Below are 18,350 nucleotides of genomic sequence, written 5' to 3'. Positions count from 1 at the left end.
AAAAGAAAGGGATAAAGAGGACATACTAAAAATCCTGAATCAACATTTCGAGATCAAAGACTTGGGAAATGTGAAACAGTACTTAGGAATACAGATAGAAAGAGAAGAAGATGGAAGTTTCCTACTTAATCAAAATCGCATGATTCAAGACATAACCAAAACATTTGGATTGAAGGATGCAAAACCAGCAAAGTCTCCAATGGAAACTAATTATCTTAAAGAAATCAGTAGTGAGAAAAATGTGTTACCAAATAATGAAGAGTACACAATGGCGATAGGAAAATTACTGTATCTAGTGACTGTTACAAGACATTGCAGCAGCAGTAGGAATTCTGAGTAGAAAAGTGTCCAAGCCAAATAAAGCGGATTGGAATGCTGTGAAGAGAGTAATACGTTATTTGAAAGGAACCAGCAATGTTAAACTGAAACTGCCTACAAGTGATAAATGCATTTTAACTGGATACGTTGATGCAGATTGGGCTTGAGATCCAATTGACAGAAAATCTACCAGTGGCTATCTTTTCTTTCTCTCAGGTGGACCAATTAGTTGGACTAGTAAAAAACAATCAATAGTAACGCTGTCATCAACAGAAGCAGAATATGTTGCAGCAGCACATTTCTTGAGGGACCATCAGGAACAAGGAATTCTGAAATTAGAATATTGTCCAACTGAAGATATGACAGCAGACATTTTCACAAAGGCATTGAATGCTGAAAAACATCAGAGACTAATGAAGGAATTGGGTTTGACTGAATAAGTCCTTACTGTTGAGATAGGGTGTTGGTATATGCAACAGTTGTGGACTTCTTTGTTTGTGTGAAGGAGGACTTTATGCTGATCTGACAGTAGATGGCGATATTGTGTAAAGTTTCCTTGTAAAAGAAAAAAGTCTCTTGTTTTTTTCTGTTTTGTTCTTACTTCCTGGTGCAGTACTGTGTGACTGTGCATTTTTTCCTTTACCTCATGTTCTGAGAAGTAAAAGCTTGTTATCCCATGTAATCTGCTCTGTGAAGTTTCTACCGTAACTGTGGGTATCCAGAAGCTGTGCAACAAGCATTCCTCTCTGTCCTCAGACCATCTCATCAGTGTTCCTCTCAGCCTGAGGACAGACAGGAATAATGATGAGATGGCCTGAGAGCAAAGGCTCATAACAACGTTGAACATCACGATGTGCCCTGGACCAGCAGCAGAGAGGAGTATCATAGAAGAGGTTTCCCTTTCAATCTTATGTACACAATCTATGAGCCTGTGTAACAAATACTATAATCAGCATTACTCACCTTCCCCCTGATCCAGTGCCGGCTCTCTACTGCTGCTCGGGTCTTGTTTATAGGCTGCTTTGGTGATGTCATGTCTTTAGCGTGTGTACCAACCGCAGGCAATCACTGAGCTCAACGATTCATACTGAATAAATTGGCATCAGTTCTGAGATCAGTGGTTGACTGCAGCGGTCTAATGCGCAACAGTTATAATGTCACCAGGGCTGAAAATTTAGTATCTAACAATTTTTTTGTGTCGCCATTTTTTGAGACCCGTAACGATTTTCATTCTTCCATCGATAGCCCGGTTTCAATGATTTGTTCTTGTTTTCTTTGCTTTTGTTGATACAATTTTGGAGGAAATATGACATTTTAATAGCTTTTTATTACGTGGAATTGTGGTGACCAAAAACATTATTCCTAGTGTTTTGATTTATACCACATGGGAAAAAAATATTTAAAAATTTTATTAATTCAGGTAGTTATGTACATGGCAATACTGAATAATTTTTTCAATGTATTACATTTTGCTATTTACTTTGGGGGGAGGGGAATGATATAAACATTTATTGTTTATGTGTTTTTTTAATATTTTGTCTTTTTCACATATTTATTTTTCATTACTCTCCTTAGTTGTTCTGCCCATTTTTCCCCACTTCCACTATAACTATCTATAGTGCTATAACTATCTATAGTGCCATATAAGGTAATAGCCCCCCTCTCATTGCCATATACAGTAATGACCCTCATCTTTGTTACCCCCATAGTTTTAGTTCCCCACACCACTAATAGGGTTGTTCTTCTCTTTTGTTGTAAGATGCAAGACATGGTTGTAATCATTTATTTTTTGTAACACCAGAAATTAACACCTGAGCATGTACTGCACTCTGCTAGGTGCAACCATGTCAGTGTTTCTTTTTGTATTACCATATAAAACAGTGCACCCCTAATACACATTGCTTAAAACATATCATAATCACAATGGAGACAAGCTTCAGAATATTGCCCAACTATTTTCACTTTTTTTGCTTTGTCAGGGGTCAGATGTGGAATCCACATTCTATATATTGAAGGTTGATTCCTGAACATTGCACCCATAGCTTATAGCAGTTGAGAATAAAAATTAGTTTTCTTGATCACTTTGAAACATACACTGTGTGCGCAATTATTAGGCAAATTAATATTTTGACTATATCATAGTTTTTATGCAGTTTTTCCAAATGCAATCTATATAAATGTTTGTTTATTGGATGAAGTAGATCAGGTGATGTTTATTTGTGTAATGAGGGCGTGTAGCTTATGTAGGATATTGACACCCTTTATCAAGGGGGCAGAATTATTAGGCAGCTTCTTTTCCTCTGGCAAAATGGGCCAAAATGAGTTTTAACTGACTCTAAAAAGTCAAAAATGGTTAAAAGTCTTCCAAAAGGATGCAGCACTCCTTAAATTGCTCAGATATTGGGGAGTGACCACAGAAGCTTCAAAAGTCTACAGGGTGGCAAAAGAAATATACAGAATAACATTAACTGCAAAAGATTTCAGAAGACTCCAACGTGAAGTGACCAGGAAGATCTTATCCTCCAGTGCTGTCGTATTATAGAATTTCAGCCTCCCTGGAGACAGGGCTGTGGAGTCGGTAAGCCAAACCTGCGACTCCGACTCCTCAATTTCCCTTACAACGACTCCGACTCCCACATATATTGCTTATATTTAAGTGAAAAATTTATTGTAGTACAATGGAACATCAGACATTTAATCATTTTTATGATACAATAATCAAGATATTTAGATAGAATATAATGATGGATAGCTAGAGGGATGGATAGATGGAGGGATAGAGTGTGATAGACAGCTACAGACAGCAAATAGTACATTGCACATATAGTTCACACACATTGTACAGAGAGCACATAATAATCACCTACAATATTAGCATTAGTTACCTTCCTGTGACAGAGATGAGCAGTAGTACTTTCACTTTCTCCAGCACGGGGCCCAGGAATCGGATCTTGTGCAGGGCAGGCACCCCTCCCCCTCCTCTCTCTGGTGAAGACGGCAGAAGACAGGACAGAGGAGGAGAGATTGCCCCCTGCAGTCTGGAGCCAGTGCAGGATGGGAGCACTGCAGCGTACAAGTGAGTTTTGATAGGTGTGTACCCCTACTTCTGGGGGGGGGGGCAACTGCCCCTCGCTGGCTACGGCCATGATTCACACACAGCGTTTTTACGGATCCGTTTTTTGCAGTAAAATGCAGTGTCTCTGGGCATCCCAGCAAAGTCAGTGGGTTTCAAGATATGACATTTAGACACATCGGTTTGTGACGATCCGTTTTTGGGCTCAAAAACGGATCCTCACAAAGAATGAGCATGTCAGTTTGTTCGGCGTTTTTCTAATCTGCTTTTGCTATTGAAAACATTATCTATGAGCTCAAAAACCTTTCAGGTGATGCGTTTTTTTAAAAAAGCTGATGTGCTTTTGCAGCTGAAAAAGTATCCTCAAAAAACGCAGCAAAAACACCATGTGTGAATGTAGCCTTAGATCAGGAATAGAACAGCCATTTATAGGACATTTCATAACTTTCCCAAATTCCTATGAAAAAATATTCCCCACAAACTGCATTGATCTACTGCACCCAATTTATTATATATTTTAGGAGTCAGAGTCGGTCCATTTTATACCGACTCCGACTCCACCAAAATGAGCACCGACTCCGACTCCACAGCCCTGCCTGGAGACCCAGAAGAACTAGGTGTTCAGTGCTCAGAGATAAGGTCGAGGATGAATATCAACCACCACTGAACAAGACACAAGTGCAAACATCAAGACTTAACCAAAAGATATCTGAATACGGATTTTTTTAAAGGTTTTATGAACTGATGAGAGTGACTCTTGACGGACCAGATGGATGGGCTCTTGGCTGGATCGGTAATGGGCACAGACCTCGACTTCGACTCAGACGCCAGCGAGATGGAGTTGGGCAATGCTATGGGCTGGTTTAACTACAGATGAGCTAGTTGGACCTTTTCGAGTTGAATATGGACTCAAAATCAACTCCCAAACCTACTGCCAGTTTTTAGAAGACACTTTCTTTAAACAGAGGTATAGAAAAAATCTGCATCCTTAAAAAAAAAAAAACAGGATTGTTCTGCGGGACAATGCTCAATCGCAGCAACGAAGTCTTCACTGCTCAGTACCCGGAAAGGCCTTAAAGATGAAAGAATAATGACATGGCCTTTTCCTCACTGGACCTAAACCTTACTGAGAACTTTCAAGCTGTTCTTAAACTCGAGATTTATGGTGAAGTAGAATAGTCCCCTCTCTGATCAGTGTCTGGGGCTGTGTCTGCTGCTGCCCACAAAGATGATCGTTAACAGATTAAGAAACTAATGGACTCCATGGATGGATGACTTATCACTGGTATTGAAAAGAATGGTGGCTATATTGGTCACTGATAAATTTTTATTAAATGTCAGAAATGTATTTTTGGACATTGAGTTGTTTGGGTCTTATTCTCACTATAACAGATGAAAATAAACACAATGGAAAATTTACATTTTTCATATAGTTGCATAATAATACTGGACACAGAGATATTCTCCTAAGACAACACCGCACTTTTACTTTCTTAAATATTCAGGTTTCAGGTTTATTACCCTTTGGAATGACCGACAGCACTGGAGATGTTAATAAAAGTAATCATCAAAATTACAGATTGCTTAATAATTGTGCACACAGTGTAGAATAGGCGGTGGAGTTAGAAGACCTCTTCTTTCTAGAACTTATCGTGGAGAAAACTGTTGTTTCTTTATATTGTTGAATTGACTGAATTATTTTATAACTTTCGTAATCCCAACTGACAGCATATAGCCATCTCTGTATGACCTGAAGATGTAAGAAGTGCTCTACCACATTATTGCTTTATACCGGCATCACAATGCTAGTGATTTTTTTTATTACACAGAATTTTATAGATTTTACACCAACTCATCTTCAATCCATTCAGATTCCCACAATATGAGATACTAATAATTTATCTATATAATTTACCTAGAGAAAAATGGATAGAGACAGAAAGAAGATGGCGGAGAGGATAATGCACCTCACCCTAGAGATCCTCTTCCGGCTTACTGGAGAGGTGAGAGATTCTGATGACGTCACATTACATCATTCTTATCTATGGGAATAACAGATGGACAGAACTGGAGAGGTGAGGACTCTGGAAATGTATGTAGTGAGATTTATTAATGTGTCTCTCCATAACCAGGATTACACAGTAGTGAAGAAGACCTCTAGTGAGCGCTGTCAGGACCCTGTGTCTGAGGGATGGGGAAGACCCCTGAGCCCAATCACAGGGCCTTCATCTCACCCCCTGATACACGAGGACATCAATGACCAGAAGATCCTAGAACTCACCTACAAGATGATTGAGCTGCTGACTGGAGAGGTGACACTGCTGGGAATGCTGGGACATTATACAGGAACGCTATGAAGGGATCGGGGGGATGACGGTATCATTGTATGTGTCAGGTTCCTATAAGGTGTCAGGATGTCTCCATCTATTTCTCCATGGCTGAGTGGGAGTATTTAGAAGGACACAAAGATCTGTACAAGGACGCCATGATGGAGGTTCCCCAGCCCCTCACATCACCAGGTAATAGACAGGACTAAATACACACGGCCTATAATTATCTGTATATAAAGAATGAATTCAGTCCTATATGTGTTTCCTCCAGATCTATCCAGTAAGAGGACAACACCAAAGAAATGTCCCCGTCGTCTTCTTCCACAGGACTGTAAACAAGAAGATCCCAATGTTCCTCAGGATCATCAGGTAGATGGAGAGAAGGTGTCATGAGATCTCCCCTATGATGCGTAGATGTTTGTGAAGTTCTTGTGTTCAGTCTTGTTTTATCTACCAGTATTATATGTTTTATACTTGTGTACTGAGAACGGTGGAGACAGCAGGATTAGAGCTTATCATAGATGTGACTTCTCCATCTGTCTGTGACTTTTATAATATTTGTTTCAGGGTGAAGATTTGACCCATATTAATACTACAGAGACATATGTGAGGGGTGATGAGCGGTGTAAGGAGGTGATTCCTACATATGACCACCCTGGTGAGTAGTAACCACTAAATGCAGAGAAGTCACAGATTCTTCTCAATCACCGGCTGTGGCTGCTTTATCGGTGGTGTAAACCGGTCGTGTCACAATTGTGTGATCACCATTTTACCTCTAGACCACAACATTTTCCTCCATCCAAAAATCTTCACATTACTTTGTTGTAAGGGATCCACAGCGGCGACATCAGGGAGATCACACAATATCCCACTGCTGCCGTCATTCTGTCAGGATTGTCAGGGATTGCACACACAACCCTGATAACCCACTACGTAGCTATTGAAAGTGAGCAGAAAGCTTATGGCGTACACACCTCCAGATTCCAATGCATGGAATATGTATAGATGCCCCAGTGCGGTCACTGCCAGCTTCATGATAGCCCACTTAATATTACTCACTGCCACCACTGACCAGATTTGAAATATAATACAGGCCTGATCAAACTCCTGCTTTCTGGTAGCGTGTATGGCTTCGGGGGAGGGAACGACAGGACAAAAGAAACAGGACTATTAACTTTTATATTTAATCCAAAAGGGAGGCAGTGTTTATGAAAAATATACAAGAGGTTTTACAAAAGGAGACATTACAATACAGAATATACAGTTACACAAATAAAATAGGTTTAAAGAAGAACTAACTTGACAGATCGCAGAGACGATCCAATCTAGCTGGAATGGAGGCGATCCAATTGATTTGATCGTTATTGAACGGGACCCCTTGCTTATAGAATCTATACCTCCCAGCAATGAATACTGATACATCTTCAGCTGGGTCTTTTATGCCGAAGGGGGAACCTGCCCACAGACCTCCTGTGCTGACCTCATGGAAGCTGGAGCCCAGCCCACGTATTTTCATTAACATATCTGGCTTCTGCGATAACTTCTCGCTGGTTGATCGCAGAAGCCTGAAAGTGATACCATGTTTTCTTTTATGAATTTACCTTTCTTTAGAGACCACACATGACATAGCTGCAATCTGTAATTTTGTACTTTTGCATTACTGCTCACCGGAGGGGCGTTCAGCTATGGAAAATTATGCATACTGTTCCTTGGATGACCCTGCCACTAAAAATATGGGCCCCATTATTATCAGAAGTATAGAACTTTAGATATTCCATATTTTGTGTCGGTGCCGGCCAGACTGCAGATTTCTGTTGAATTATTTTGAGCCAGGAACTACATCTTTCTCACCTAGGTGTATATTGGTTGCAGGCCTGTGCCACTAGAAAATACACTTGCATGTTAATTGGGTTAGTAGCTCCCTTTGTCCTAGCATTTGCTATTACCCTCTTCTCAGGGTGTAAACTCTTGATCCCTTGACAAATACTATATGGGAGGAGGGAAAAGTGACTTGGAGGAGAAGAGAGATTTTCAATATTTCTATGACATCTCCCCCTCTTTGAGGTAGCATAGGGGCTGATTTACAGATCGCCCCTTAAGCCTACATCGAGGCCCACCCTTCCTGCTGATCCAAAAAGCAATGGACCCGACTCGCCCACCACTCTGACCGACTAGGGATCCAGCTTTCCGATCACCCTGACTGGTTTGGGGTACATTTTCCCCACCCCTCTGACAGGCTATGGGTACCTTCTTCCCATGCCCCTGACAGACATTTATTTTACCTTGCCTGGTAGTGATGCCTACCTTTCCACCCCTCATTGTTACCTTGGGAGCCTTGCTCACTATGGGTGAGCTACGACCCAGTCCGTCGTGACACCGATTGGCGGCACGGGACCACTTTCCTATGATCCCTGTGTTTTTCCTCATCCTTTCTCATTACCTCTGGAGCCGTGCTAGTCATGGGACAACTACCACCGACCATGTCACCATCTGGCGTGACACTGGTCACCTGCACAGGGCGACTTGCTTCCTGGTGTCCGTGCCTGCTCCCATTGCCGATAGCACTTATGCTGGCTTGTGTTAGGGGACCCTCAGCAGCATCACCCCACGGCATGATGTGGCTGAGTTCCCTTTTAACACAACACACATTTTCATTATGCATCACATTGACATTACTGACAGTGGCATTACATGACATATCAGATCTGGGAGGGCTGCTAGGAATGTATCGGGCAACCAACCATCCCAGATCAGTTCCCAATAGCACGTTAGTAGGGAGATTCTTCGACACGCCCACTTCCCTTAACCCCCTCCCCGCACCCCAGTCCAGGAAAACTCGGGCCATCAGTATGGGACGGCGAACACCCCCAAACCCGGTGACAGCCAGGGTCTTCCCAGGAATGATTTCATCTGGTAACACGAACTCAGTGCGGATGAGGGTCCGTTCTGCGCCAGTGTCCTTAAGTCTAACAGTAATCGTGTTACCCACAGTAACCAGTTTTAAGTTCTCATGGGCCCTTCCAATCGCCCCACCCACAAAAAGAATGGCTGCAGTAGGTCCTGGGGCCTCAGGTGTGGGGTTCATCTTCTACCTCTCCAGGCAGACAAGGCTAATGTGACCCATTTGGTTACAAGTATAACGCTTATGGGAGTCAAATGCAGGGCGGGTGCTGGAAGATGGGGCAGGACCCGCTGAGAACTGGTTGGCTGTTGGCTTACCCCCTGTCCAGTTGGTGGCTGACTTCCGCACCTCTGGTGTATGGTTGGCCTCATAGGCATCCGTGATCTGGGCTGCTTTGGCGGATCCTTTGGCTCCCGGTCAAGCACAAATTATCGCACTTCCACAGGGCAAAGATGAAGAAACAGGTCCTTCACCATCAGATCCTTCAGGTCCTCGAAGGTGGTGACTGACAATCCTCGGACCCACTGCTCAAAGTTGGTCTTGAGCCCATCTGCTACATCACTGTAGCTATCATGTGGCCCACGTTGGAGGGCTCTGAACTTTTTCCGGTAAACATCCGAAGTCAGCTGGTACTTTTTTATCAAGGCCTGCTTGATGGCCTCAAAGTCTCCATCTTGGTCTCGAGGGCGAGAAGCAAACACCTCCAGAGCTTTTCCACTGAGCCCTGGAGTTAAATACCTGGCCAACTGGTCTTCAGGCAGCTGGTACAGCCTGCAGGCTTTTTCAAACCCTCGCAGAAATATGTCAGGAAAATTACAGGAAAATGCCCAGGACAGGGTTTAAAGCTGTTGGACTCACGGATCTGCAGGGTGGATGGCTCCATCTGAATCAGGGCTAGCTTCAGCTGGTACAGACTCTCCTCTTGGGCCTGTCGCTTGGCTCTCTCAGCCTGGACCTCTCGGTCAGCAGCCTCTCGGTCAGCTTGGGCCTGCTGCTCGGCTCTCTCGGCCTCTTGCTCAGCAGCCTCTCGGTCAGATTGGGCCTGTCGCTCAGCTCTCTCAGCCTCTTGGAATTTCATGATCAGCTGCAGTCATCAGTCACGATCGTCTGCTGCGATCTGCTCCAAGACCATCTGCAGGTGGGGGTCCACACTACCTGGGCTGTGGGTATGGCTGACAATCACAGGTGGAACCCCTGCAGCAGCGCTGGCCGCCCCATCATTAGGGCTCTGCTGTCGGACTGACTCTCCGGCACCTTGCAACTGTTCAGCAATCAGTTGGGCCTTGGTTTTGCCCGTGGGGTCAATCTGTCTCAGCTCACAGAGGGCAGTGATAGTGTTCTTTGACTGCTGGTGATACCAGGGCTCTCCACACTTAGCCATTATTGGCAAACAAAAGATAGGACAGAAAAACTAGAGAAGGGGAGGGGATGCAACTGGTACACATATAGTAATGTCTCAGATAAAAAAATATTAAAAACTGAGTCTGATTTCTTAAAACTTTGCACAGAGTTCTCGCAAGAACCGTGCAAGTTTTCAGTAACAGGAACGATTGCTCAGTCCAGCCACTGATGTTCTGTAATATCCCACCGCTTGCCACCAATTTGTCAGGGATCCACAGCGACGACACCTGGGCGATCACACAATATCCCACCACTGCTGTCACTCTGTCAGGATTGTCAGGTATTCGTGCACACACGAACCTGATAACCCACTACATAGCTATCGGCAAGCGAGCAGAAAGAGTTTGGCGTACACACCTCTGGATACCAATGCATGGAATATGTGTATACTCCCCAGTACGGTCGCTGCCAGCTTCACGATAGCCCACTTAATATTACTCGCTACCACCACCTACCAGATTTGAAATATAATACAGGCCTGATCGGATGCCTGCTTTCTGTTAGCATATATATAGCTTTGGGGGAGGGAACGATTACAGGACAAAAGAAACAGAACTATTAAATTTTATATTTAATCCAAAAGGGAGGCAGTGTTTATGAAAAATATACAAAGGGTTTTACAAAAGGAGACCTTACAATACACAATATACAGTTACACAAATAAAATAGGATTAGGCTATGTGCACACGATGCGGTTTTAATACGTTTCTCTTCAAGAAAGCTTACAGCCTGCAATGACCACACTGCCTCCTCAACAATGCCGAAGCTACTACTACTGCAACCCCTCAACCTACTGTCTCCTCTCCATTCCCGCAGAATGTAAGCCCGCAAGGGCAGGGCCCTCTTCCCTCCGTACCAGTCTATCATTGTTAGTTTGTTTACTGTAGTGATATTCTTATTTTATATGTAACCCCTTATGTACAGCGCCATGGAATCAATGGCGCTATATAAATTAATAATAATAATAATAAAACCGCCACGGAAACGCATTAAAACCGCTTGTTAATAGGTCTGCCATGTATAGCAAGGGTAATCCGCATGTGCTGTGCCCATGATGCGGAAATTTCCACTTTGGTTTACCATTGTGGCAAAAACAGCAGCAGGACCATTTCTAGTGCGATTCCGCACTGAATTTGCGCCCATTGACTTGCATTAAATCGCAGCAAATCCGCATGTATACATGCATCTATACATGCGGATTTGCTGCATTTCAATCACAGTCAATAGGCGCAAATCCACGGCGGAATCGCGCTGCGGGTGGTACCCGGGTCGGGTAAGGAGATTGCTACTCCTCTCATCTGACTGCTGCTCTGGCTGATAACAGCAAGAGCATCGTGGATGGAAAGAGCAGCAGTCTGCTCTTCCCAGCCCGCAATACACTGTGTTCCAAATTATTATGCAAATAATATTTTCTCAGATTTTCCCAAATTACCTATATGAATTGCAGTCATTGTAATTTTCCAGTCAAATAACTATTAGAGTACAATTGAAAGGTTTTTGTACAAACTGCCTATGATAACAGTATATTTTTAAAAAAATAAAAAACTCAAACTGCTCTCAAAATGCATGTTCCAAATTATTATGCACAGCAGAGTTTTCAACCTTTTCATTTTAATAAAGAACAAAAAAATGGTCATTTTTGAAATTATAAGCATTAGCAGGTTATTACAAACTGAAATCAAACAGTTTTCAACTCAAAACTTTATTCTAGGTGATGTTACATTTGCACATAGGACCCTTTGTTCGAAAGGAGTTTCTGAACTCTTGGATGGTTTCTGCTTCAATTGTTTTGCATGAGGACAGAATACCCTCCCAGAGCTGTTGCTTAGATGTGAACTGCCTCCTGCCATCATAGACACTCCTTTTGATGATGCTCCAGAGGTTCTCAATGGGGTTGAGGTCAGGGGAGCATGGGTGCCACACCATAAGTTTGTCCCTTTTTATGCCCATAGCAGCCAGAGATGCAGACGTGTTATGTGCAGCATGAGACGGGGCATTATCATGCATGAAAATGATGTTGATGGTCCAGATGGATGGAGTGTAGGATGGCTGGTTGATGGACACCCCATGCAAACACGGCTACGGCGCTAACAAGGAGGAGGTGGAGTAATGTTTTTGGCTGGAATCATGGGGAGAGAGATTGTCGGCCCTTTTAGGATCCCTGAAGGGGTAAAGATGAACTCCATAATGTATGTTGAGTTTCTCAAACAGCACTTCCTTCCATGGTTCAAGAAGAAGAACCGTGCATTCCGCAGCAAGATCATTTTCATGCATGATAATGCGCCGTCTCATGCTGCACATAACACATCTGCATCTCTGGCTGATATGGGCATAAAAGGGGACAAACTTATGGTGTGGCACCCATGCTCCCCTGACCTCAACCCCATTGAGAACCTCTGGAGCATCATCAAAAGGAGTGTCTATGATGGCAGGAGGCAGTTCACATCTAAGCAACAGCTCTGGGAGGGTATTCTGTCCTCATGCAAAACAATTGAAGCAGAAACCATCCAAAACCTGACAAATTCAATGGACGAGAGAGTTCAGAAGCTCCTTTCGAACAAGGGGTCCTATGTGCAAATGTAACATCACCTAGAATAAAGTTTTTGAGTTGAAAACTGTTTGATTTCACTTTGTAATAACCTGCTAATGCTTATAATTTCAAAAATGACCATTTTTTTGTTCTTTATTAAAATGAAAAGGTTGAAAACTCTGCTGTGCATAATAATTTGGAACTTGCATTTTGAGTGCAGTTTGAGTTTTTTATTTTTTTAAAAATATACTGTTATCATAGGCAGTTTGTACAAAAACCTTTCAATTGTACTCTAATAGTTATTTGACTGGAAAATTACAATGACTGCAATTCATATAGGTAATTTGGGAAAATCTGAGAAAATATTATTTGCATAATAATTTGGAACACAGTGTAGTAAAAAAAAATAAAGTAAAAATAAAAAAATAAACATTTACACTCACCTGTCCAGCGGCCCCCGGTGTCCTCCTGGTTCCCAGCGGTGATGCTATCTGTCCGGCAGCCAGCGATACACTGCAGGGTGCAGGCTCGCGCCCTGTAGTGTACTGCCAGGACCTGCGCTGACGTCATCGATCACCTGATGGTCGCATGACCATCAGGTGATCGCTGGCATCACTAATCAGCTGATGGTCGCATGACCATCAGGTGATCGTTGCATGACCATCAGGTGATCAGTGCTGGCAGCAATCAGCTGATGGTCACTTGACCATCAGCTGATTGCTGACGCCGGTAATCAGCGGATCGGTTTTGTGACTGATCAGCTGATGCTCACCCTGGGATCATTCGCAAGAATATTCCCACGGTGGTTAGCTCACCAGGGCTCTTCAGCTGATGAACCCCAGTGACCTCCTGCAGCCTGTATACTGACAGGGGGTGATTTTAAACCCTTGTTAGTATATAGTGCGATATTCTACAGCTGTGACATCAGTGATTTATGATGTCACAGCTGTAGAAGTGACCCGGAACGTCGTGGGACACTCGGCGGTAATCATGGACTGCGTCACTGACGGCGGACAGGTGAGGGATACTGTTGTTTGGTATTTTAAGTTTTTTTCAGGAGATCGAGGGCTTCACGGAGGCGTGGAATAAAAAAAATTGTAGAACCGTGTGTGTTTGATTTCATTAAAATACTTTATTATGGCCATGTTTTTATTGAAAAAGCGCCGACCACATTACTACGCGGTTAGTAATGGGGGCGTCTTATAGATGCCCTCCATTACTAGCCTGGGCTTCACGTCCGCTGCCAATACAAGGCTGACGTGAACCCCAACCCCATTGCCCCACTGCCACCGCTTCAAGGCAGTGGGAAGAGCGAGGCTAAGCGCCAGATTTGGCGCATCTTATGGAAGCTCCATTTCTGGGACTGCTGAGGGGTGATATTAATAGCCGCGGAGGAGGCTAGTATTCATGGCCCCTTCCATGGCTATTAATATCAGCCCTCATCTCTCTAGTTTAGCCTTTGCTGGTTAGATTTTATAAGGGGACCCCATGTCAATTTTTTTCTGGGGTCCCCCTGCAATCTAGCCAGTAAAGGCTAAAAAAACAGCTGTGTGCTGATATTAATAGCCAGGGAACATTGTTGGCTAATGGTCCATTCCTCGGCTACTAATATCACGCCCCAGGGGTCGGCTTTCCCTCTGCTGGTTATAAAAATGACACAGGAGCCTATGCCATTTTTTTTTTAAATTTTAGGCTCTGTTCCCATAATTCAGACGTAGCACCGCTTTGGACGCAAATTTTTGCTGCGTCCAAAACACTGCATTCTATTGTACGTAGTGTGTTCACTGAACCATGCGGATTTACCGCATTCAATACATTCTAGTGGTTAAATTTCTGTTGTGGAGACTAGCAACTCCACAAGAGAATTTGACATGCTGCGGTCCTGAAAGACGCGCCGCATGTCAGTGTCCACGGGTGATTCGCAGCCTCTGATGCATGCATAGTGGACGTGGGATTTCTAGAGATCCCATCCACTATAACATAACATCTGGACGCTGTGGGTTTAATGCTGTATAAACTCGCAGCGTCAAACCTGCAGCGGCTCCTGACCATGGCCACGTACCTAAACTCACCCGCAGCATATGAATTTCTGTAGCGGACATGCTAGTCTCCGCAGCAGATTTTGACCGATTGAAGTGTGATTATATGCGGTGGATTCACATATACCGACAACGAAAGTGCGACATTAGAACATCGCGTTTTGGACGCAACATAAATATGTTATGTCCAAAGCGCTGCTGAGTGCTGATCAGGGGTTAGTAGTGGCTAACTAACCAGCTGTGAGATGTTATTTAATGGCCAAGGACCATGTTTGCCTAATGGCACTTTCCCAGGGTAAAATTAACAGCTCACAGCAGTTGCATAAATTACATGAATAGAAATGCTAATAAAGATTGGATGAATGGGACTAGCTGACCCCCAGCTCTTTTTTTTGGTGATGTCAAGGTGTTAATCAGACCTTTTCATGACCAAACTATGACCAAACTTTAATAAGTAAAGAGACACACAGACACAGTGTAAACACGTTATTTCAAACAAGAGACCCATTCTTTAATCATTTAAATAAACCAATATACTAACCCCAGTTCTTATGGTAATCCAAGGGCTTAAGCAATGTATCACCAAATAACTTTATTTACTTCCAAAAAGCATTTATTGATGTACAAAAACGCTTCAAAAAACGCATGTAAAACTTCATGTAAAAACGCGTCAAAAACGCATGTCAATCTGCATGCGTTTTTTTCTGCCAGGGAGAGGCAAAAACGCTCAGGAAATTTCTGCTTCAAATCCTGAACGTGTGCACATACCCTTAAAGAAGAAGTTACTCAACAGATTGCAGAGATGATCCAGTCTAGCTGGAAGGGAGGCGATCCAATTGATTTGACCGTTATCGAACGGGATCGCTTGCTTATAGAATCTATACCCCCCGGTAATGAATACTGATCCATCTTCAGATGGGTCTTTTATGCTGAAGAGGGAACCTGCCCACACACCTCCTGTGCTGACCACACGTGGGCTGGGCTCCAGCTTTCATATTTTCATTAACATATCTGGCTTCTGCGATAACTTCACACTGGTTGATCGCAGAAGCCCGAAAGTGATACCATATTTTCCATTATGAATTTACCTTTCTTTAGAGACCACACATGACATAGCTGCGGTCTGTTATTTTGTACTTTTGTATTACTGCTCACTGGAGGTGCGTACAGCTATGGAAAGTTATGCATATTGATCCTTGGCTGACCCTGCCACTAAAAATAGGGGCCCCATTATTATCGGTAGTATAGACATTTAGATATTCCATATTTCGTGTCGGTACCGGCCAGACTGCAGATTTCTGTTGAATTCTTTTAAGGCATGAACTACATCTTTCTCACCTAGGTGTATATTGGTCGCAGGCCTGTGCCACTAGAAAATACACTTGCATGTTAATTGGGTTAGTAGCTCCCTTTTGTCCTAGCATTTGAATATTAGCCTCTTCTCAGAGTGTAAGCTCTTGATCGCTTGACAAATACTATAGGAGAGGAGGGAAGAGTGGCTTGGAGGAGAAGAGAGATTTTCAATATTTCTTTGATATGTGTAATTGTGAAAGTCCTTTTCTGTAGAACTTACAAACTGGAGAATCCACCTACCCCCTGGGATTAGAAGACGCTGTCCTTTACCTGCCCAGCTTGGTAGACTATAAAGCCAAATGACAGCGTACGTAGAATGTGCATTCAAGTGAGAAAATCACTTGAAGAGAAAGCGTAGGATAAAGATGCTGTTGGCTTCCTAGAACCCTGATATTGGATGAATCTACCTTCCCTCCCTTCTGTGCTGCTGAATGTGCTCGTATGGTCCCTACAAGACCAGGTCCAGTCTTTCTGGCCCAACTTCACTTTTATGATCAACAACATTAAATGTGCAGTGAGGGCCAAGTGTGAATTTCTGTATAATAACAACAGAGTTTCCCTTCATCTTGACCTTTCAATTTATTTTCAAACCAACTAACTTCAAACAGGATTGTGATAAACTAAAGAGAAAACATTACACTTGTGCCATGATATGTCTCTAAGCTGTGCGTGGCTGATGGCTGTAATATACATCTATTCACGCCTGCAGGAGATGTGGTGGCATGGCTCGAGCCCTGGTTTCATGGATTCACTCCACGTCATAAATTCCATTAGGTTTTCAATCCTAAGGAATTCAGATTCCTGCACAATCTCTCCTGAAATGTGGAGCACTAATACTTTCTCTACTCTTCTGCTCAGGACTCATAGTAGCTCCAATGGTCCACCATAAGAATGCATCTCCGGTTTAGTGTTGGAGCTCTCCCTTATATATACATTGTTGTTGGGGATGCAACATATCTTTTATTCCATCTTTTTATACAGGTTCATTTTGTAGGATAGCTTTGTTGTGGTTGGATTAGCCTGACTCACTTATTTGTCTCTGTAACTCCATGGTAGTCTTTAAAAGAAGGTCTCCATTACATCTTCCCAAAGCCCGAGGTCTAAATTTAAGACACCTCAGCTCTGCACTATTATAAAAAAGTTATCTTTCAATGTCTATTATTTCTTTTTGAAACTCATCTGACAGAAAATATTGGCCCTTATCATAGTTTAGATTATGAAGAGTCATCGAGCCCCAGACTCTAATTACCCCAGAGAGGTTTCACCACTAGTTACTCATTTTTAAGACGGTTGAGTCATTTCAGTAGATGTGTTATTGTCTATACTCACAGTTGTGACTACAGTAGTTAGTTCACAAAATACTCTGATGTAACCCCTTCCAGCAGCCAGTTTTGTGTTCGTTATCCGGCTCCATTGTATTTTTTAAATCTGACGTGTGTCACTTTATGTGGTGATAATTCTGGAATTCTTCACAAAGGATAATAGGAAACAAATGGACCTTACAAATTATTTTCCAACTTCTCTTGAATCCGACAATCCCCTATACACGGTTGTACACTACTGTCTGGGCACATGGCAGGTTAAGAAGGACGAACCACAACTTACACAGTTTTAGGTGCTCCGTAAAAACACACCTTTTTAGGGCGGCCTATCACATTCCCTAATCGAAGTCCTTTTACTGTATATTCTTATAGCCCATCCTTTATTTCTCCAAACATAACTCTCCACCGAACCCAAAAGCACTACAGATACTGGCTGGTGAGGAGCTCATGCAGCCTTTATCTATCCCTCATCCCCTCAAGATGGCTGGACCATCATTGTAAATAAGCCCCTGTACATTGTGTCACCCCCACCTCATTGTAGATTGTAAGCTCTTACGAGCAGGGTCATCATTATTTTTGCTTTAATTATTGTATTATCTTTAGCTATGTTACTTATGACTGTTGAATATGAACCTCTGGATTGTAAAGCGCTGTGGAATATGTTGGCGCTAGATAAATAAAGATTATTATTTTTATTATTATTATTATTATGGGAAGGAGCGCCATTTAGCTATTTGAATGCAGATCTTGCTGGAATATATTGCAGACACAATGCATTAAGGGCGCTGTTCATGGTCACCTGGCAGCTCAAAAGATGGCCACCACAAACAGACTTGGTGCTATATACTCCAGATCCCAGGGATTGCCTTGCTTATCACCCTTTAACTCCAAGAAGAATAGTCAGGTAGCCGGGTCAGAACTAGGAGGGCAGAGAAAATACAAGATAAGAAGACACAAGAGTAGTCAGTAAACGGGCCGGGGTCACAACAGGAAACCAATACACAAGCCGGGAGCTGATCACAGAGGCCTGAACCAGAGGAGAACAAGGCTGGATCTGGCAGCTTCCGGCAATATGCTTCTGA

The 18,350-nt window shown here is 43.0% G+C and overlaps 1 protein-coding gene across 1 annotated transcript in view; it reads left to right on the top strand.

The window, feature by feature from the left end:
- Positions 1-18,350, top strand: part of LOC141203898 (uncharacterized) — a 252,388-nt gene that overhangs the window by 61,710 nt on the left and 172,328 nt on the right. The window contains exons 7-12 of the mRNA XM_073663871.1: positions 5,050-5,071; positions 5,311-5,394; positions 5,524-5,703; positions 5,787-5,910; positions 5,993-6,090; positions 6,289-6,379. Of these exons, the coding sequence (XP_073519972.1) occupies positions 5,050-5,071; positions 5,311-5,394; positions 5,524-5,703; positions 5,787-5,910; positions 5,993-6,090; positions 6,289-6,379 (599 nt within the window). The remainder of the gene's footprint in view (positions 1-5,049; positions 5,072-5,310; positions 5,395-5,523; positions 5,704-5,786; positions 5,911-5,992; positions 6,091-6,288; positions 6,380-18,350) is intronic.

This window comes from Phyllobates terribilis, unplaced genomic scaffold (genome assembly GCF_046119375.1).
Source record: "Phyllobates terribilis strain yellow unplaced genomic scaffold, ASM4611937v1 Scaffold_130__1_contigs__length_5004896, whole genome shotgun sequence".
NCBI lineage: Eukaryota > Metazoa > Chordata > Amphibia > Anura > Dendrobatidae > Phyllobates > Phyllobates terribilis.
This window is presented reverse-complemented; position numbering and strand designations above follow the sequence as displayed.